At 46.7% G+C, this 21,311-nt stretch overlaps 3 protein-coding genes across 4 annotated transcripts in view; all 3 read left to right on the forward strand.

Moving 5' to 3' along the window:
• LOC117140806 (dynein heavy chain 3, axonemal) overlaps positions 1-13,942 on the forward strand; it is a 34,167-nt gene extending 20,225 nt beyond the window's left edge. Inside the window, exons 30-53 of one of the 2 annotated variants that reach the window (XM_033303905.1) lie at positions 314-484; positions 704-1,909; positions 1,975-2,118; positions 2,243-2,425; positions 2,886-3,091; positions 3,158-3,472; positions 3,545-3,776; positions 5,053-5,178; positions 5,531-6,915; positions 6,982-7,129; positions 7,406-7,616; positions 7,673-7,807; positions 7,882-8,054; positions 8,716-8,883; positions 9,325-9,884; positions 10,047-10,221; positions 10,304-10,476; positions 10,715-11,197; positions 11,276-11,455; positions 11,511-11,670; positions 11,726-12,135; positions 12,744-12,954; positions 13,052-13,090; positions 13,266-13,942. In XM_033303905.1, coding sequence (XP_033159796.1) covers positions 314-484; positions 704-1,909; positions 1,975-2,118; positions 2,243-2,425; positions 2,886-3,091; positions 3,158-3,472; positions 3,545-3,776; positions 5,053-5,178; positions 5,531-6,915; positions 6,982-7,129; positions 7,406-7,616; positions 7,673-7,807; positions 7,882-8,054; positions 8,716-8,883; positions 9,325-9,884; positions 10,047-10,221; positions 10,304-10,476; positions 10,715-11,197; positions 11,276-11,455; positions 11,511-11,670; positions 11,726-12,135; positions 12,744-12,954; positions 13,052-13,090; positions 13,266-13,589 — 7,518 coding nt within the window. In that variant the 3' untranslated portion in view covers positions 13,590-13,942. The remainder of the gene's footprint in view (positions 1-313; positions 485-703; positions 1,910-1,974; positions 2,119-2,242; positions 2,426-2,885; positions 3,092-3,157; positions 3,473-3,544; positions 3,777-5,052; positions 5,179-5,530; positions 6,916-6,981; positions 7,130-7,405; positions 7,617-7,672; positions 7,808-7,881; positions 8,055-8,715; positions 8,884-9,324; positions 9,885-10,046; positions 10,222-10,303; positions 10,477-10,714; positions 11,198-11,275; positions 11,456-11,510; positions 11,671-11,725; positions 12,136-12,743; positions 12,955-13,051; positions 13,091-13,265) is intronic. The other variant, XM_033303907.1, reaches the window with a different exon arrangement.
• Positions 13,943-15,139: 1,197 nt separating this feature from the next.
• Positions 15,140-16,907, forward strand: LOC117141523. The gene is made up of 2 exons (XM_033305014.1): positions 15,140-15,207; positions 15,279-16,907. The coding sequence occupies exons 1-2, from the start codon at positions 15,205-15,207 to the stop codon at positions 16,713-16,715; spliced, it is 1,440 nt and encodes a 479-aa protein (XP_033160905.1). The 5' UTR covers positions 15,140-15,204; the 3' UTR covers positions 16,716-16,907.
• Positions 16,908-17,481: 574 nt separating this feature from the next.
• On the forward strand, positions 17,482-19,463 carry LOC117140207. The gene is made up of 3 exons (XM_033302994.1): positions 17,482-17,604; positions 18,860-18,943; positions 19,000-19,463. Exons 1-3 carry the CDS (start codon positions 17,559-17,561, stop codon positions 19,278-19,280), a joined length of 411 nt encoding a protein of 136 aa, XP_033158885.1. The 5' UTR covers positions 17,482-17,558; the 3' UTR covers positions 19,281-19,463.
• Positions 19,464-21,311: the final 1,848 nt, after the last annotated feature.

Genomic DNA, 21,311 nt, shown 5'->3' on the forward strand with positions numbered 1-21,311 from the left:
TAAGCAAAATTACAGTCATCGGTTTGAATCAATTAACATTCTTCAGGTGTAATGACCTGCAAGCGCCGTCAATTAATTCGATAATGGTTTATACAACCAAAAATGGTTATTACATCGGGCAGCGGTTATTATTACGAAAAATATTGCTGATGGTTTTTCTTTTCAAATATGTGACTAAATTATATTCTTCATTTTTCAATGATGACTTTTCTCCTTTGTGGAAGGCCATAGGCATTTTATACATTCTTAAACATCATTTATTAACTGCCTGCATACCATTTTCCACTGTTCATATTTTATTTACGCCGGTTAGCCGCAACGTGGCGACATACTCAAGTGGCTGCACATCAACCTGGCGGATCGGAATCTGCAGGCGACGCCATGGTATTTGGAGAAAATTCTGCAGATATACGAGATGCTGCTGGTGCGTCACGGCCTGATGATAGTGGGTGGCTCGATGGGCGGAAAGACCACTGCCTACCAGGTGAGTACCCATGGGTTGGAAACACTCATGCTCCATACCTATTAATTTCGCCGTCCAGCCAATTAAATGGCCTGGAATTAATGAGTTAACAAACGACTTAATCTGCACAGGAATAAATTAATTGCAGTTTTCCACCTTTTTTGTCTTATTTATATTAAAATACTTGTTTTGAGAAAAAGCGGTATTAATCATCGTTATAAATAATAATGTTTCCGTCAGGTCTTAGCCCAGACGTTGCGTAACGTTTCCAACGACGAGGAGGCGACACTAAAGGAGTTCCCGGTCACGTTCCGCATCATCAATCCAAAGGCCATAACCATGGGCCAACTTTACGGGCGCTTCGATCCAGTTTCCCATGAGTGGTACGACGGAGTGCTGGCCAAAACCTTCAGGGAGCAGGTGCAAGGACCAAAAGGGGAGAGGGCATGGGTGATGTTCGATGGTCCAGTGGATGCGGTGTGGATCGAGAATCTGAACACAGTGCTGGACGACAACAAGAAGCTCTGCCTGATGTCCGGCGAGATTATGCAGATGACCAAGCTGATGAACATGATGTTCGAGCCGGCGGACTTGGAGCAGGCATCTCCGGCCACCGTGTCGCGTTGCGGAATGATCTACATGGAGCCATCGCAACTGGGATGGCGGGCGCTCCACAAGAGCTTTATCAATGTATTGGTGAATAAGGTGGGTCTTAGTGAGATCTACATGACGCTGTTCGAGGACATGACGGAGTGGTTGGTGCCGGCGGCCTTGGAATTCCTGCCCCAGTGCAAGCAAATGCTCGAACTTTCACCTATCTATCAGTACCAGACCTTCTCGCGGTTCTTCTTGCACTTCCTAGAGAAGCACAAGCAGTTCAATCAAGCCTGGTTCCAACAAATGTTCCTCTTCTGTTTCGCCTGGGCCTACTGTTCGGCTCTCACTGGCCAGGGTCAGAAGACCTTTGATGCACTGCTGCGAAAGGTTATCTACGGTTCCAATGAGAACTTCCCCAAACCCAAGTACTTCTCTCTGAACCGCGGTCAAATGTTCCCAGAGAAACTTCTCTTCCTGGACTACCGATTCGATGAGGCTGAAAACTGGTGGACCTGGCAGAAGAGCGACGACAGCGCTAGCACCACGTCCAACTTCCCCGAGAATGCCCAGATCAGTGAGCTTATTGTGCCCACCAAGGAAACGGGATACATATCCTATTGGCAAGACTTTTGCATTTCCAAGTCATACGCCATGTTGGTCGTTGGACCTACAGGAACTGGAAAGAGTGCCATCATTACCAGCAATCTGCTGGCCATGCCCAAATTCGCCAACCTGGTCAACGTCATAAACTTCTCGGCTCGTACCTCGGCGCAAATGGTGCAGGACACCATTATGAGCAAGTTGGACAGGCGGCGCAAAGGAGTTTTTGGACCCTCACTCGGAAAGAAGGTGATTAAGGCTTACAATTAATAATGATAATTACTTACATTCTCATTTAATATTGCCAATTAAAGTGCACTGTTTTCTGCGACGATGTGGCCATGCCATCGAAGGATACTTATGGCTCACAGGCTCCACTGGAGCTCCTCCGCACTTGGCTGGATCATGGTTATTGGTCGGACCTCGTGGACACCACCAAAATCGAGCTGGTGGACATGGTAGGTGGTGTTGCCAGTTGACAACTTATTCCGTTCATAAACTGGCCATAAGTTATCTGTAAAGTTTTCATCTTTGCCCTCCTGCTCCTCCCCACTCCATCTATGAACTCCAATCGTTCGACAGACTCTGATGTGCGCCATGGGCACTTTGGGTGGCAGTAACTTCATTTTTCCGCGTCTCTATCGCCACATGTTCGTGGTGGCCGTCGATTCCTTTGAGGACTCAACCATCGTTCGCATATTCACAACGATTGGTGATTGGCATTTTTCCAAGGGCTATCCGGAAAAGGTGGCTCTGCTATCCCGTGTACGTATCTTTTCCTCATGGCCCAAACATCGAAATGTAGAGAGAGAAATGCTTTTGAATTTAAGTGGGACTTCACATATCACACATACCAAATAATTTTAATTTAATTTTGATTTAAACACTTGTTCCTATTAAATAATAATAATTTGACTTAAAATTTAAATTTTGTTTGTTAAGAAATTTAAATTTTAATTCATATATGGGCCCAATTTGCATTCGTGTAAAAAGCGGACGAAAATTGCCACTGGAGGATGATTGTCTGGTCAGTGGAGTCAATGGTCCATCCCTGTGTCGTCTGCCGTGCTTGGCGCGCATCCAAGCGTTGGGTACATAATAAAATTAAAATGGCGTATTTTATAGCTCCATTTCCCCAAAACTTCGACTGTTTCTCTCTCCAATTTTCGTTTGTGTTTGGGCTTTTTATTGCACCTGGCCGTGAGTAAGTGTTATCCTTTCGCAGGGCTTATCGGAGGCTATGGTCAGTGTGTACCGCGATGCGATTCGCAGCTTCCTGCCCACGCCAGCCAAGTCGCACTACTCCTTCTCCCTGCGGGACATCACCCGTGTCTTCCAGGGCATCGTGATGGTGCCACCCAAGCGGCTGCCCGATCCCGAGAAGCTGGGTCGCCTGTGGGCTCATGAGACATATCGCGTATTTTACGACCGGTCAGTATAGATGACTTCGTCAGATATGTGACATAATATATAATTTGGCTAAATGTTCTTTTTCAGTTTGGTGGACCAGCAGGACCGAGATCGTCTGCTCGTGATGGCCGTGGATGCCTGCAAATCCAATCTGCGTTTTCCCTTGGAGCAGGCATTTGGTGAGCGCATCGAACCCGGCGAGAAGCTGACCGACAACGATCTACGTAATCTCTTCTATGGCAATTACATGGAACCGGATGCGGAACCCAAGTTTTACGATGAGGGTGATACCTACGAGAAGCTGGAGAAACTGATGAAGTACTACCTCAGGGAGTACAACTCCTTCTCGAGTACGCCAATGGATTTGGTCATGTTCCGGTTTGCCATCGAACATGTGAGCAGGTAAGTGTAAGGAATTTTGAGAATAATTTCAATTACTTAATTAAAAAAAAACAATGTTTCATATCTTGATAGGGTTTCCCGGGTGCTGCAAATGCCGCGCGGCAACATCCTGATGGTGGGCATGGGAGGATCAGGACGTCGGAGCTCCGCGCGTCTGGCCGCCTACATAGCGGATTGCCGGCTCATGACGGTGCAGGTGTCCAAGAGCTACACTATTATGGATTGGCGCGACGACCTCAAAAAAATACTAATGTCGGCCAGCTTCAATCTTAACCACACCGTGTTCCTCTTCTCCGACGCACAGGTGAGTTAACTTGGTAACCAATGCTCGTAAAAACAGCGATCGATTAGTGGGCTGATGTGGATATGCAAATCCATCAGAATGGCGTTTTAATAAGGTTGTAAATCGCCTCGTAATCAAAACTCAGCCCGGGTAGGGAACAATAAACCCATAAAGACTCTACTTCGACTCTCTGACTTCGTGGTAATCTGAGTATGTAAATTGCCAAATTAAATTGAAATTAATTCGAATACTCTTGAAAATTAAGCAGAGATTAGTGGCAGGGATCCGTTGTCGAGGCAAAATTTTGTCGAACGAGTGCCGGGACAATTAAATTTGGCTCGAATGGGCTTTCAATACGGAAGCAGCTCTCATTGTTTTGCCAGAATTTGCATTTATAATTAGGTTAATTGTTGAACTAACTTGATTATTGCTCGGTAATTTGCATAGGCAGCGGCTCAAATTATGGCAAATCAAGAGCACATGAGTGGGCTTCAGAAAATTGGCAGCGGAACAAAGGCGGCGTGTGGTGTCGCACCTCAGCCCATAATAAATGTTGGTCAATAAATTAGCATGGCCAAAATCCAATCGATATATGTGCCAGACAATATGCAGGTGTGTTTACACATTGTTGTTATACATTATAATGCTCCGTGTTCGCCTAATGCGCCTTTTGTCCACCGGCTCCATTTGACCATGAAGCGTGACCAAAAGTGGGGATCCATAAGAAGCCATTTGACCGGATTAAAACTGCTTTAATTCTGTTTTGCACAAACTCTGAAATGCCGAAACTCAATCGGATTGGTTGCTCCCTGCCTTTTCGTTTTTGTTCGATGAAAACTTTTCGAAGCATTAGAATGTTTTCGGAATCCTTGGGCCATCCAATCAATGATTTATCTCCTCCTGTAGTCTTCTGTCTGGGCCAACAAAGCCCCATGCAGATATTAATTAACAATTACACCGAAATGACCAACGGGGAGCTGGCTCCTCCTGCTTAGTCCTACCTGCAGTCCCGTGTCCAGAGTCCTGTGCTGGGAGTCCTGAGTCCTGGGACAAGGCCACTTAGGCGAATGCAAAATGCATGTCCCAGGTTCTCTGGGCAAAAGGGCTAGCTCCCCGGCTACATAAAAATGCATTTGGCCAGCAGCATAGCTCAACTTCAGCTAAAACCCCCCATTCCCCAATGCGGTGCCTTGCCAACTTCCACTTCAACTGCAACTCGAACTGCAGGCCGATTTGCATTGCACAATTGTGAATTCTCAGGTACTGATTCTCTGTTTCTCCCTGCGGTCGATTGAAGGCAACGGATGAAGGCTACGTGGAGGATATCAATGGCATACTTAATACCGGTGATTTGCCCAATCTCTATCAGCTGGAGGACAAGGCAACCATTATGGAGAATATGGCAAATGTAGCCAAACAATTGGTGAGTGTGAAGAGAAAGATGGAGTGCTGTCGACCAAGAAGCAAAAAACTGGCCAAATCGAGCGTTAACAGTGATGGAGATACATTTTTTTTCGGCTTACAATCATTGCTCATATGGGAAATCATTTTTCTATTTTAGGAAATATCTTACTTGACTTAAGTATTATACATAGAGTAATTTATTCAATTAAGTTTTTTATAATGCTGTTTAGTAAACGGTATCCAAATTTTGCATCACTGAAACTCAGAAAGCTAAATGCATTCCTACCATAAATCAAAATGCAACTCCCTCTGACCAACCCCCTTCCACAAACCGAGATGACTGGTAACTAACCCCAGATGATTCACCGCAGGGCAAGATTTTGGACACTCTGCCCAGCGAGGTGTACGCCTACTACATCGACCGTATCCGGGAACAGCTGCACATCGCACTGGCCTTCTCACCCATCGGGGATTCCTTCAAGGAGCGAATCCGTGTGTATCCTTCGTTGATCAACTGCTGCACCATCGATTGGTATATGCCCTGGCCAGAGGAGGCCTTGTCCCGCGTGGGAGTTTACTTTGTCAGTTCAATGAACCTGAACCGACCGCATGGAGAGGAGACACAGGAGCCGGTCCAGAGCAAGGATGCCGCTGATGCAGACGAGGAGGAAGTGCGTCGCGAAACTGTTGGTGAAGAGCGGGAGCAGACCCAATTGGAGGCAGACCTGGTCGACTGCGTTATGTACTTCCATCAGTCTGTGGTGGATGCCAGTGAAAAGTGCTACTTGGAGCTAAATCGCCGAAACTATGTTACGCCATCTGCTTATTTGGAGTTGCTGAAGGCATTTCGCACTTTCTACTCCCGAAAGCTCGACGAGATTACCCGTTTAAGGGATCGCTATACAACGGGTTTGGAGAAGCTCGACTTCGCCGCTGGTCAAGTGGGTGAAATGCAGACGAATCTTTATGATCTCCAGCCCAAGCTGAAAGTCCTGTCCGAGGAGACGGATCGCATAATGGTGAACATAGAACGTGAGACGGCCGAGGCGGAGAAAAAGAAGGAAGTGGTGGGTGCGGACGAGGCGGCGGCCAATGAAGCCGCTGCTGCTGCTCAGGCCATTAAGGATGATTGTGAAACCGATCTGGCCGAGGCCATTCCCGCCATGGAGGCCGCCTTGGAGGCTCTGAACACCCTGAAGCCAGCTGATATTTTCATAGTAAAGTCCATGAAGAACCCGCCCTATGGCGTCAAGTTGACCATGGAGGCTGTGTGTGTGATCAGGGGCATCAAGCCGGATCGAAAACCGGATCCAAGCGGTCACATGGTTGAGGACTACTGGGGTCCCTCTATGCGCATGCTCAGTGACATGAAGTTCCTGGATTCCTTGAAAACCTTCGACAAGGATAACATTCCACCGCCCATTATCAAGAGGATTCGGGAGAAGTACATAGCAGATCGTGACTTTGTGCCGGAAAAGATCAAGGCTGCCTCGATGGCCTGCGAGGGCATTTGCCGCTGGGTGCGTGCCATGGATGTATACGACAAGGTGGCCAGGATCGTGATGCCTAAAAAGGCGGCTTTGGCCGAGGCCGAAGGGGAGCTATCCCAGCAGATGGAGAAGCTCAATGCCAAGCGTGCGGAGCTCCAGGTTATTCTCGACAAGCTGCAGAAGCTCAACGACTTCTTTGCGGAAAAGTCGCGGGAAAAGAAGAGATTAGAGGATGAGATCGACAACTGCGAGAAAAAGTTGAACAGGTGAGTCCTAGCTGGGGAGTCCTAGGCTTAGAATTTTTCCCTAATCTATATTCCATTCCCATCCAGAGCTGAAAAGCTGCTGGGCGGACTTGGAGGTGAGAAGACCCGCTGGTCAGAGGCGGCCAAGAATCTTCACGAATCCATTAGCAACATTGTGGGCGATGTCCTGCTGGCCGGCGGTTGCACTGCTTACTTGGGCTATTTTACGACGGAGGTAAGTTGGCTCTGGTTTGTCTTTTGGTTAGAGCATACATATGTCCCCGTCTAGCGATGACAGGTAAAGGTCCTGTCAACGTCCTTCGTTCCCGGGCTCCCTTCCATAAAGGCTTTTAATATGCATGAGCACGTGACATTGATTTTTCTTTTCGTGATTCTTTCCGCTTTTCTTTTGTGATGTGTTTTTTTTTCAAATTGACCGACAGGTCATTTTTGTGGCTTACATTTTTTGTAACATACATATTTAGCTAAGACCTCAACACTTTGTTTTTAGTACCGTGTTAATATCCTGGACGACTGGAATGCCCTGTGCAAGCGCAAGCACATTCCGAGTAGTGAAACCTTCTCACTGGCCACCACTTTGGGTCATCCGATGACCATTCGAGCTTGGTCTCTGGCTGGTTTACCCGCTGATAACTTTTCGGTGGAGAATGGCATCATAGTGACCAATTCCAGTCGTTACTCGCTGCTCATCGATCCGCAGGGTAAGTTGTTCCAGCGGTATCAGTCCCTCCGGTATCATGTTTCTTATTCCTGGCAGTGCAAGCCAACAAATGGATCAAGAACATGGAGAAGAATAACAACCTAAAGGTGATCAAGCAGAGTGATGCTAATTATATGCAAGTACTTGAGCTGGCCATTACCTTTGGCCAGCCTGTGCTCATCGAGAATGTGGGTAAGTTCTAGAGGGGACCCATTGTCCCATTTCCAATACTCACAATGCTTTACCATTCTTTCCCGGGGGTACAGGTGAAAAGCTGGACTCGAACTTGACGCCCATTCTGGAGAAGAACGTCATCAAGCACAAGGGCGGTCTGTTTATCAAAAGCGGCGACCAAATGATAGAATACAATCCCAACTTTCGTCTATACATAACGACCTGTCTCCGCAATCCGCGTTATCCGCCGGAAGTGATGGTTATGGTAAGTTGTCCCCAAAAGAAAAAGAAGATATGAAGAGCGGGATAATGGGAGCTCCAGCTCCAGCTCCACCTACATCTCCAGTCTGGAGTCTGTGGCAATGATGACGTTAGTTGTGTAATAAAACGACCAACTTAAATTGATATTTGGAGGATGCGATGCAGCGGCAGCAGGCGCTGGGAATATGCAAATTTTCGTTGGCATTGACGATGATAGGGACGAGGATGTGGATGTGGATGTGCAAGAGCGGAATGGTGATGTACGTGCGAGGTGGCTGCATAACTAGCAGTCGAAGCCCCGGCATTGAGGACATCTATCCCAATGCCTCGTCCTGCCCATTGTGCTCATCCCGCTCCTCCGTCGACGTGTTTATAAAATTTTTCCAGCTTTTCGCTCCTGCTGCCGTTTGCCATCGCTTTTTATGCTGCAACTGTTGTCAGCAGTTTTCCTTTTAACCATCTCTATTTTAGCCAACCATCCTCTCCTCAAACGCCCACACAATTTTTGCTTGCTTTTTTTTTGTGGCACATTGTGTGTTTATTTTGAGTTTTCCTTCCATTTTACGTGCCACTCTCGGCGTGGCATGGCTCCACCATCCAGCAACCACTAACCACCACCACCATTGATCCTGTCCTGCCTTCTCCATTTTGTCTCCTCTGTTTAGGTAACAGTATTAAATTTCATGATAACGGAACAGGGATTACGCGAACAATTGCTGGCGATTGTGGTGGCTCACGAGCGTCCCGATTTGCAAGAGAAGAAGGAACAATTGATTATTGAGTCCGCAAGGAATCGTGATGCATTGTACACCATCGAATCGAAGATATTAGAGGTAAGGCTCTTTGGCTGATTCTGTTCGTCCTGCTGATTCTGCTCCAGCTGCTCCTTCTGCTCATCCTGCTCCTTTTGCCACTGCTGTTGGCATAATAAATGTTTTTATTCCCTCGCATGCTCTTTGAGCAGCTACTGCTCCTGCTCAGGCAGTTTCCATTCCAATCCGCTGGCCATGCTCAGCAGATTCAATTAGAGCCGGACTAGCAATTTATGCTTTTGTGCCTGGCCAATGACAATTCAATTAACTGGAAGCAGGATGCTTAAATCGCAAATATAGCGACGCATTCTACTGTATGCAAAGATCATAACTTGCAATAGTTAAATAAAAATCATTCAAATGTTTTGCTAACGAGAATCAAATGCCGCTTATTTTCCGATCATTTATCTTAATGGTATCCAGAGATATGTACTTTTAACTTATATATAACACTGTTCCCAGGTTCTTTCCACATCAGAGGGCAATGTGCTAGAAGACGAGAACGCCATCAATATCCTTTCGTCTAGTAAGATTCTGTCGGAGGACATTCAGGAAAAGCAGGTGATCGCCGTGGCCACTGAAATTGAGATCGATGCCGCACGGCAGCAATATATTCCCGTGTCCAAGCACTCGGCCATCTTGTTCTTCTGCATCAGCGAGTTGGCCAATGTGGATCCCATGTACCAGTATTCCTTATCTTGGTTCCTCAATCTCTTCGTCAACACGATTCTGAAGGCTCCGAAATCCGATCAATTGAGCGAACGTTTGAAAAACCTGAATGACTACTTCACGAAGTCCATATACACGAATGTGTGTCGCTCTCTTTTTGAGAAGGATAAACTGGTCATTTCCTTGGTCATGTGCCTGGGCATCCTGGTCTCACAGGGTCGAGTGGAGAAGGCAGCACTGCTCTTCTTCCTCACAGGAGGCATTGGATACAAGAGTATTCCCCCGAATCCCTTGGGCGCCTGGCTGCCAGATAAATCCTGGGCTTCTGTCTGCAAGGCTGCGGATCTGGAAGGGTAAGGAGTCTATCTTATTAATAATATATGTTTACGGCCGAAATTCCACGTACTACATATAACACATTTATTAATATCATTCAACATTCAAGAAAGTTTTTCTGAGTGCAGGCCAATAAATCTTCTTTAATTTTCGAAACTCATACCCTTTTGCCGCGATAGCCTCAAGAACCTGCCACAAATGATGGAAACGCACTCGGATGAGTGGCACAACTTCTACGACGCAAGCAATCCCGACCAGCTGCAGCTGCCGGCACCGCACAACACGGTGAACGACATGTACTTCCTGATCGTCATCAAGTCTCTCCGTCCGGACAAGTTGGTGCCAGCCGTGCGGGTAAGTTGAGCCGCATCCGTAGCCGAAAACCCAAGGCCCCTGGGGCACGGCGTGCACATTTAATATCCCCCGATTTTGTCAGGCTTTCATTACGCGCAACCTGGACCGCTCGTTTGTGGAGCCGCCACCCTTCGATTTGGCTGCCTCGTTCGCGGACAGCTCGCCGAAAATTCCTCTGGTGTTCCTGCTCTCGGCCGGATCGGATCCCATGGCCAGTCTCTTCATGTTCGCCAAACAACGCAACATGTACGACAAGTAAGTTAATTAACGAGAGTGGCTCATATTTCCGTGTCCGTGTCCATGGGTGGGTGATGATGCCGATGGTGAAGCTGCCGGTGCTGTCTGTGGAGGTGGTGGTGGCTTGTTTTCGATTAAGCGCGACATGTGCGCCTTGTCGATATGTGGCCTCCGCCTCCGCCTCCGCAGCATACCTATCTGTGCTTCATCCAGCTCTTTAAAGAAATTTATGCTAAGCACATCTCGTCCCAAACAGATTGAAAACCATCTCACTGGGTCAGGGACAGGGTCCGCGAGCGGAGAAGATGATTATGGAGGCCGCCCGACATGGCCAGTGGGTGGTGCTGCAGAACTGTCACGTCGCCATCAGCTGGATGGGCGACCTGGAGCGGATTTGCAACGACACCACCTTGACGGATGGAGCCAACCATGAATATCGGCTGTGGTGCACCTCCTATCCCAGTGCCGTCTTCCCCGTCTCCGTGCTGCAGAACTCCGTCAAGATGACGAACGAACCGCCCAAGGGGCTCAGGGCTAACATGCATCGCTCCTTCACCTCGGATCCGCTGATGCGGGACAAGTTCTTCACCAACGCCTTCCTCTTCTCGGACAGCGCCAACAAGTGCTGGTTGAGGGGCGTCTTTGCTCTGGTCTTCTTCCACGCCGTCGTCCAGGAAAGACGAGAGTTTGGGCCCTTGGGCTGGAACATTCCCTACGAGTTTAACGAGTCCGATTTGAAGTGAGTAATAACATATAGCTTTGTTGTAAATATTGGAAATTATAACCTAACTTTTTTTCATAATATACATTCGTGCAGAATCTCCCTGTTGCAGTTGAAGATGTTCATCAACCAAAGTCAGAGTATTCCCTTCCGCGGCCATGTGTATTTGACTGGAGAGTGCAACTACGGAGGTCGAGTCACTGACGACAAGGATCGTCGTTTGATACTATCGCTGCTCAACATGATATATAATCCTAATACCATCGAAGAGGATAAGTTCGTTAACAAGCTCAACATATGCCGAACAATGCTAACATATTTATTTATCCAGCTATGCCCTATCTCAATCGGGAACCTATCGGGTGCCCATGAGTCCCACTCGCTTGAATTCCATAGAGTATGTCTCCAGTTTCCCGTTGAGTCCCCATCCCGAGGTCTACGGACTGCATGAAAATGCGGATATCAACCGCAATGTTAAGGAAACTAATGCCGTAGGTCTACTTCAAAAAGAATATAACAATAAATACCAATCGACTATTTTGACAGCTCATCAGTGGCGTTTTGCTGACCCAGACCGATTTGATGGCCTCCGTGAAGGCCAGTTCCTCTGGCGGCGCCAAGGAGGACCCGGCCATAGCCATCTGCAAACAGGTCCTCAAGCAACTGCCAGAGGAATTCAACATTGACGAGGTGTCCAAGACGTATCCCGTGATCTACACCAATTCGATGAACACCGTGCTGCGACAGGAGCTGATTCGCTTCAATCGCCTGCTCTCATATATCCGGAAGAGTCTGGTCAACGTGGGCAAGGCCGTGGTGGGTCAGATTGCCATGATTCCCGAACTGGAGCGAACACACGCCTCGATGGTCATTGGCAAGCTGCCGGCGGACTGGCTGAAGAAAAGCTATCCGTCGCTTAAGCCATTGGGCAGCTACGTGAGCGACCTCCTGGCCCGGTGAGTACTCCTGTTCTCCAGCCTTTTGATGCAGTCATGTTCAGTGCACTGAAAAAATATCTTCTTCATATAAATTCTTATTTATATTCTTCTTTAAATTCTTATTTATTATAGAGCTTCTAGTTAGTTTGTTTTGCCTTAAGTATTACATTTTATTGGAATAGTTTAGATTAGTTTAGTTTTTTTTTTCCTTTGGGATAGAAATAGTTTTTTTTAGTAGTATTTCTAGACATTCGGACAGCCCTCAATATGGCATTGTATTGAGCTGAGTTGCCAGTAATACGCCGCGTGCGCCCAGCTCGAAGTTCTTTTCGTTTCATTCGTTCTTTGCCTCAATTGTGCAAATATAATAAATGTATACGGCACACACATCCGATGCTCTTCCTCCTGTGGTTGCCACTGCCACTGCCATTCATGGCAAAAATCTTATTTGCTTTTGACATCAAAGGACGATGCTGTTTGTGTGCTCCTGCTCCTGCTCCTGCCAAATGCTTTGTGTGCACTCCCATTCCCATGGCCGTTTTTGCCATTCGCCCATTTCCATTGTTGTCGCATGTTTAATATTTATTAATAAATTGAAAAATAAGATAACTCTTCTCCATTCGCAGGCTGGCCTTCTTCCAGGAGTGGATAGACAACGGCGAACCGATGGTTTATTGGATATCTGGCTTCTACTTCACCCAATCCTTCATCACGGGCGTTCTGCAGAACTACTCGCGCAAGAATCGCTTCCAAATCGATATGATATTGATCGAGTTCGCGGTGACCAAGTTCGAGGTTCAAGTCCCTGGAACTCCCGACATAGGAGCATACATCCGGGTGAGTCTATATGCCAACTTATTATGCAGACACAAAACCCGAATAGAATACAAATCGAACGAGTTTATAATCTAAAACATTCCCACACACGCAACAGGAACAAAAAGAGGTCAATGATGAGACCAAGTTTATTCAAGTAAGACTGTTTTTAATATATTCATTTCCCGCAATGCATGCAAATTGGACAGTAGCTAAAAATAGATTGGCATGCTCCAATATAACCCACATTTATTTAATAGCATTAAAATTATTTTATAATTCTATTATTAGTTATTATTGATTCCACTGACAAGTTTTTTATTTGAATGTAGGGCATCTTTATCGAGGGCGCCCGCTGGAATCGCAAAACCAAGGAGGTGGACGAGTCCTTCTCGAAGGTCCTGTTCGATACACTGCCCGTTATTTACCTGCGACCCGTGCTGAAAGCCCTGGAGGATCTACCCCGCTCCACAGCCGGCGCTGAGCCGGAGACCGTCTACGACTGTCCCGTTTATAAGACAAGCGAGCGGAGGGGCGTCCTGTCCACCACCGGCCATTCGACCAATTTCGTGATGTACCTGCAGCTGAGGTGTTCCCGGAAACCCATGCATTGGATTAATCGGGGCACGGCTTGTCTGTGCCAACTGGACGACTGATTGGGATTGCATGTGGCCATGGAGCAGGTGGCCATCCCGGATCTGTGCCTGTTTATGTCTTTTTCCATGGCACAAAGGGCCGCCTGTCCCATCTATATGCAGATATGTATTTTGATTTTGTTCCGTTTGATTCCGCTGTCCAGGAAGCCCGAAAGCGCACCGTCCTGTTTGTTTTTTTGGGACCCCTCCTTCCGTATTCACCTGGGGCAATGTGGCAAGTTGGAGGGGCAGTGTCATTTTGATGATGATGATGCTGATTGCCAGATATAAATTAAATATGCACAGTAGTATACAGCCTGGCTGGATATATTTTTTATGTGTGCCATTTACAAATGAATAAACGAAAGCATAAAGCCCCACGAAGCACTGTGTGAATATATTTGAAATTAAGACCGTTTTTTGCCCCTATTCGAAATGACCAGGAAATAAAGTTAATGAAAGAAAGATATCGGTGTTTCGTGCGCAGTTTAAATTCGAATTACAAGAATTTACACACAACACAGGGCTCAACAGGATGTAATACACGAATGAGTTAACGTTAACCAATTGAACACGTTTCAGCATTATAAAAAGCACATTCCATTCTATTCTTATAACCCATCTACATATCAAACGCTTTTCGACAGACAGCCCCACACTCGACCCTCCCGCCAAGCCAATGCCATTGGCATCGTCAAGTGGTGCTCCATCATACATTCCCATCGCCAGAATGGATTCCTATTCCTCCGAACTATCGAACGCTGTGTGTGGGAGATTGCCAAGCCATTTCAGCTTATCCGCAAGATTTATGGCTCGCCTGCCGCTCAATTGGAGCATCTACGCCATTACGGCTTAAAAATATAAATTAAAAATTGGAAAAGTGGCGATCTCTTAAATCATGCATCTATTAATAGCCGCCTAATGGAGCGTGGCGAGCAAAAACCGAAAATAGCAACACTCCAACATTCGATGGACCATCAAGCGCGTATCAATCGAGATGGCGTATAAATACTTTCGGCCGATCTTGGCCTTAAGCGATCATCGAGATCCGAGAGGCAAGAGCCTCCAAAAATACATTGAAAAGCGGCGACTTCCGCTTGCAATTACCAATGGTAATGGATTGTCACAAATGTATCCGATCTATTCAGGCATATGGCAAACATAAATCGATGCAAATAATCGAGACAATCGAAGAGCCCTCGACCATTGTTCCATCTGCCTACGAATCTACAAATCTAAAATATCTACAAATCTATCTGCGGACTTCGCCGGCTCGTCTTTGTTTACTTTCGTTTTGTCTTCTGGCAGCTGGCCGCGCTAATCATCTTATATGGCCAGCCAGAGTTCAATTGGTGCTTGAGACACTTTTTGACAATAGCAACTAGACAATCCAAATCTGAGTTCGGCCCCAGTAGAAGAAGCCATCGATCGATGCGGTAGTCCGCGCTTGTTAACCGGTTTCCTCTGCGATCATCGTAGCTCATCTCAGTTCATCTGATCTCGCAAAGTGAATGGACATCGGTCAGCCGAGAACTTTTCGCGCAGTTTGTGTATAAATAGTGTCGTTGGGTCTGGTTTGGAAACAGAATCAACTTTGGATTAATCTAGCAGACATCGTCTTGGATCTTCTGGAAAAATGGTTAGTTCTCCGGCAGTCATCCTGCGACCAGGACTAACCCATATCCCTCTCCTTCGCTTATTGCCTTGCAGAAATTCTTTGTCATTGCCTTTGCTGTGATCGCAGCTGCCTCGGCGGCCTCCATTGCCACGGATTACCTGCCGCCAGTGGACAACAACCTGGAATCTGCCTCCGATCTCGTGGAGGTGCCCGCCGAGCAGGGAGTTCTCTCCGACGATGGATACCGCTACAAGACCGTGCGCCGCCTGAAGTTGCGCCACCGTCGTGATGTGAACGAGCTCCCCTCCGGTGAATACCTGCCCCCTGTGGAGGAGTCCGCCTCCGAGTCTTTTGGCGTCGAGACTCCTCTGGCTGATGATGGCTACCGTTACAAGACCGTCCGCCGTGTGATCCGTCGTCGTCGCGACGTGAATGAGCTCTCCGCCGAGTACCTGCCCCCTGTTGAGGAGTCGGCTTCTGATGCTTTTGCCGTCGAGACTCCCCTGGCTGATGATGGCTACCGTTACAAGACTGTCCGTCGTGTGATCCGTCGTCGTCGTGATGTCTCCGAGCTGTCCCCTGAATACCTGCCCCCTGTTGAGGAGTCCGCCTCTCAGGCTATTGCCGTGGAGACCCCTCTTGCTGATGATGGCTACCGTTACAAGACCGTCCGTCGTGTCATCCGCCGCCGTCGTGATGTCAATGAGCTCCCTTCTGCTGAGTACCTGCCCCCCGTTGAGGAGTCCGCCTCCGAGGCTGTTGGTGTGGAGACCCCTCTGGCTGATGATGGCTACCGTTACAAGACCGTCCGTCGTGTCATCCGCCGCCGTCGTGATGTCAATGAGCTCCCTTCTGCTGAGTACCTGCCCCCCGTTGAGGAGTCCGCCTCCGAGGCTGTTGGTGTGGAGACCCCTCTGGCTGATGATGGATACCGCTACAAGACTGTCCGTCGTGTGATCCGTCGCCGTCGTGATGTGAACGAGCTGTCTGCCGAATACCTGCCCCCTGTTGAGGAGTCCGCCTCCGAGGCGGTTGGTGTGGAGACCCCTCTGGCTGATGATGGCTACCGTTACAAGACCGTCCGTCGTGTCATCCGCCGCCGTCGTGATGTCAATGAGCTCCCTTCTGCTGAGTACCTGCCCCCCGTTGAGGAGTCCGCCTCCGAGGCTGTTGGTGTGGAGACCCCTCTGGCTGATGATGGATACCGCTACAAGACTGTCCGTCGTGTGATCCGTCGCCGTCGTGATGTGAACGAGCTGTCTGCCGAATACCTCCCCCCTGTTGAGGAGTCCGCCTCCGAGGCTGTTGGTGTGGAGACCCCTCTGGCTGATGATGGATACCGCTACAAGACCGTGCGTCGTGTGATCCGTCGCCGCCGTGATGTCTCTGAGCTGCCTTCCGGCGAGTACCTGCCCCCCGTGGAGGAGGCCGCCTCTGCCATCATTGATGTGCCCGCCGAGCAGACCGTCCTGGCCAGCGATGGCTACCGCTACAAGACCGTCCGTCGTCTGAAGCTCCGTCGCCACTAAGCCGCCGATTGTGTCACCTCCCACCGCAGCATTTGAGATTTTCGAGGATGTTTTTCCAGAAGAAGTCCTGACTTTGACAGTCTCAAAGTGAAACTAACAATAAGTCGAGCGTATTAGTCAATTTGAATCCACTATGAACAACCCGAGTACAAATCCGAACTAACAATAATAAAAACATTTTTAAAACAAAAATCCTACAACTACTTACATTTTTTTGCAGAATATTTTGAATATTTGAACTATCTTTTAAACAATACGCCTAGGATTGGGATTAAGCTAATAAATTCACCTCAGATAGCAACAAAGGCTTCGTATAGAGAAAAGATTTTATAAATATATTATTTAAAATGGGCAATAAATAGAACAAACTCGTATTCTTCTTTAAAGAACTGTTAATGGACAAAACAAGTTTAAAGAGACCAAACAACTTTTATTTTAAGCAACAAAAATTGATAAAATCTTGTTTGTTTTTGTTTCCCCGACACATACAGACACAGAACATATATATAATATTGTGTAAGGACCTGGACTCAACGGATTTAGTATATTTAAACATGTTGCGCTTAGAAATATACGATACATTTTACATTGAACATAAATAAAATGATTTTTTCCAGTGCTGATGACCTCAGAAGTAATATATATCGAGAGAAAAAGAGAGCCCTCTAATCTTATCAATGAAAGATAAGGTGCTTTGAGATAAGATACTAGCACCTGCCGACGAATGCAATCACGCACAGGTTTTTAGTTCCACTTTGGAGTCGACGACGTGCGCGTTACAAACTTGGCTAACAGCTAAAAGCGAACATAAGTTTTTCGAACGAACCGACGAAAACGACGGAAATGAAGTTGGCTAAGAAGTGCTCCACCTACTTGGTGATATGCCTGGGTAAAGTTCTGCATGCTCGTTCGAATCTGCCGAGTTTTGAGTGCCAACCAGAGATACGCAGCACATCTGTGAGATACTTTTTGGTGCAAGTGTGAGACTTTGCGGCATTATGATGCGCTGGTGCATCCGTATGATCCCATAGGTGTGGGGTTTTAATAACCCAACTTCAGCAATTGGAGACTCTAACGATGAGTAACTGGGCCAAGTGTGCGTCACACAATCGGGCACAAGAAAACTCTACAAAAATGTGTGCTTATCAGTGCGATTCAGATAAGCACTGTTTACTCATTGTTGCCCCATCTCTTGGTGTGTTTTAACTTTAGGGCGTGGTGAATCAGTGAGCTCAGGTGGAAATCTTTTTGGATTGAAAGGTTTCCCAAATAAAACAAATAATTTAGCTGGCAGTGAGTAAATGCGAAAACATTTCCTTTGATTTCATGCAATTTTTATTAGGCCAAAAGTCCAATGCCCTAAAACCGGATGTGGCATAAGTTCGGTAATTATTTCGCATATAAATTATGAAATATGTTAGACAAAAAAGTGGATGAAAACAATTAATATTGGTTAGCGGCTGGCCAACGAAAATCGGTCGCACTCTTAGCCACATACATTTGGCGGATGGGTTTTGTCAAATGCCCGTCTCCATGAATCACCGACTAATCGAATCGAGGGGAAATCTATACGCTTTCCATATCGACAAACAAATCCGTTTAATATTTCATGCGCAAAATATGCCGAATGAGCTGAACCAAAACAAACAGACGAACGAACACATAACTAAAATATTATTAATTAAAAATACATTTTGATAATTTTACGTGAAATCGAGTCTGACATCCGCAATGGAACAATGGGGAAGGAATATGCCAGCTCACATTTATCATCGAAGTTGGCGCGCGCGCGCGATTTTGGCTCAATCAGAATCAGCGTTTTTTGTTGATTTTGGCTCGGCTCCGTTGTTAAACATTTTCTCAACGATTAATTGTTAATATCTTAACAAGTCTTCGCGCATTAGAAGATCTATATGATGAATGGTCTTGCTGCTATTTCAATGAGTTCCGTTTGGCTTGGGCTTGATGGATGCTTCAAAGCCAATGCCGCAATCTTAGCAGGCCACCTTCGACCACACGCCGCGTGATCATTGAAAAAATGTGCTGATGTGTGTTTTGCGCCTCGGACAAATCATTCCCAAACTACTCGAGTGTGCCCTCATGTCTAAAAAATATTTAATTAGTTTTTTTTTTATATTTTGCAGTACTGCTGGCCTGCTGCCTGCAGGAATCGGAGGCCACGCGACGAGTGAACCGCGGTCGACGCACCCTAACCCGCAGATACTTCTGTAAGTGATACGTGATCGATTTTGGGAACATTGCTCATCCGCCTTGTTTCTTGCAGCTGGCCTTGCTATTCCCGGATGGGCTCTGATCGTTTGTGTAGCGGTGGGTGAGCTGCTGATTGGCGGAGCCCTCTATTTCATCCTGAAGAAGGTGATACTGGACAAGGAACCAGATCAGACGGCGGCTTCCTACACGCCCGCCCAGACTCATCCGACGGCCACTCCTTATACTCCTGCCCAGACTCATGATCCGTCCACGGCCACAACCTATACTCCCGCCCAGACTCATGAGACGGCCAACGTGACTCCCACTCCAACGCATGCCACCGCAATTGTCTGAGGAGATGTGTTAAAGATCAAAGTGACCACTTTTAGTTCATAACCCTTTCCAAATCAGTTCAAATACCATCATTAACTAGCTTTATTGCCATTTAATCGACACACAAATAGAAAATGTGCCCTTTGTTTACCTTCATTTTCGAATAAAATTATTTGCCGCTTATCTGGCGCCAAACAAGCTTCACATTTGTACGGTTAAACGTTTTTTAAGACGATACACGCTGGCTTTTAACATTTTATTGCACCGGCTACGCGGCCCAATATCCGCCCAAGACCGATCCAGTTTCTCTACTCATTGTCTGCATCACACGCAACGCTAATTTATATCTAATTAAAACAAACTTGTTTTGAGACTTATATTTTTTATAGCCCATGCTAGGGATGAAGATTAATTAGATCAATAGACTTGTAACCAAATTAATGCCTACTTTTGGGGCTGCAGAAATACTTGCTATTTTCAAGCTAGATTAACAAGCTTATTATCTATTATCACTTTTTATAAAGCTAAGACCCAATATAAAATATCAAAGGGTCTAGATTATTAGAGTGCCAAGAATGCATTTGATTATCCCGCTCTCAACCGAAACATTCTACTCCAGTTTCGGGAATTGAGCTGTCCTCGCTTTGAGTTCGTATTTTGTAGCTTGTATCTGATTCTATATCGCCGACTGATTTTGGAGCCACTTGGGATGCGGCGGCCACTTGATGCCGCTTCCTCGTTTCGCCGCTGACAAATCGAAATTTATTATAAACGCAATTGAAAAATCCCCAGTGCGCCACTTGAGCTGCACATCTAAGCTGCCTCACAAAGCAGATCCCGGGGTATCTCGGCCAAGTCAAGGGCCCACCAGCCAAGTAGCAGTAAATGCCAACAATTGGCGCAACCGAGAGCTTTTCCGAAGCAACGCGCCGGTGGCGAGGGGTTGGTAGCCAAAGCGGATTCCAAAATTGACACAAAACAGACAAAAAGCGAAATCGCTTAGGCGCAACCACCCGCAACCGAGGAGCCTGTAACCCCACATCCAGCCCATCCCGTTTCAAGTCGATCCCCACTTTCAGATACAAGTACAGCGGCAGCCAAAAATTGTGCAACTGGAGCGACTCTGAAATGCGACACTTAAAAAAAAAATACTTTTCAATTATTTAAGACAATGCAGTTATTCCGTCTTCTTGTGGGGCAATAAGAAAATATTCGAAACACCAATGTGCTTGAAAACTCTTAGTAGGTTTCGAATTAAGATGATAATTAAAATCTAAGTTTTATTTCATATTTAATAAGCTTACATTTAAATGTAAATATAATTATAAAATTGGTTTTAACATTTTTAATATTCTTGTCTTCAAATATTCCTTGTAACAATATAATATTGCAATATTTTTGTTTTCATTTTTTTTGTAGTGCTTGACAGCCAGCAAGGATTCCTCACTAGATACTTGCGCTTTCGCAGGAAAGCCACACAAAATAGTCCTGCATAGTGGACATGTTCCGAAAGGACTTTCGTCCCGAATGGGAATGCAAACACGGTGCATATGGCTAGGCAGCGGCACTCCTGCACAATTGTTGTGGGTCTTCTGGAGAAGGAGCAGTAGCCGGAGGTCCTTGGACGAGCAGGAATCCCGGCAGTTGCACCACTCTGGGCACTTGACCGGGTTTATGCGAGTGTTTGTGGGGTGTTAAAGTTTATCAACATATCGTCAACGTTGTTGGACTGTTGTTGTCTGACAACAGTGGCTCATATTTATTTATGGCTCAGCTGGCACTCTGGGCCAAATGCGTACTTCCACATGACCCAGACTGGCCGCTGCTCGGACGGATGGAGGAGCACTTGTAGCCGGAGTTTGGACGCAATCCTGACAGTTTGGCAGCCGCTTCGCAGTGTTATCGCATTTTTTCTGCCGCTCTGGAGCTCCGCTTTTCTGGGATTTAGACATGTACACTTGTTGTAAACAAAAACCTTAACAAGGGTTTGCCAGGACACTCATAAGCATTCATTGGAAATCCTTTTCGATTTATTTGCGTATTCAAACGGAA

This window comes from Drosophila mauritiana, chromosome 3L (assembly GCF_004382145.1).
Source record: "Drosophila mauritiana strain mau12 chromosome 3L, ASM438214v1, whole genome shotgun sequence".
In the NCBI taxonomy this organism is placed as follows: domain Eukaryota; kingdom Metazoa; phylum Arthropoda; class Insecta; order Diptera; family Drosophilidae; genus Drosophila; species Drosophila mauritiana.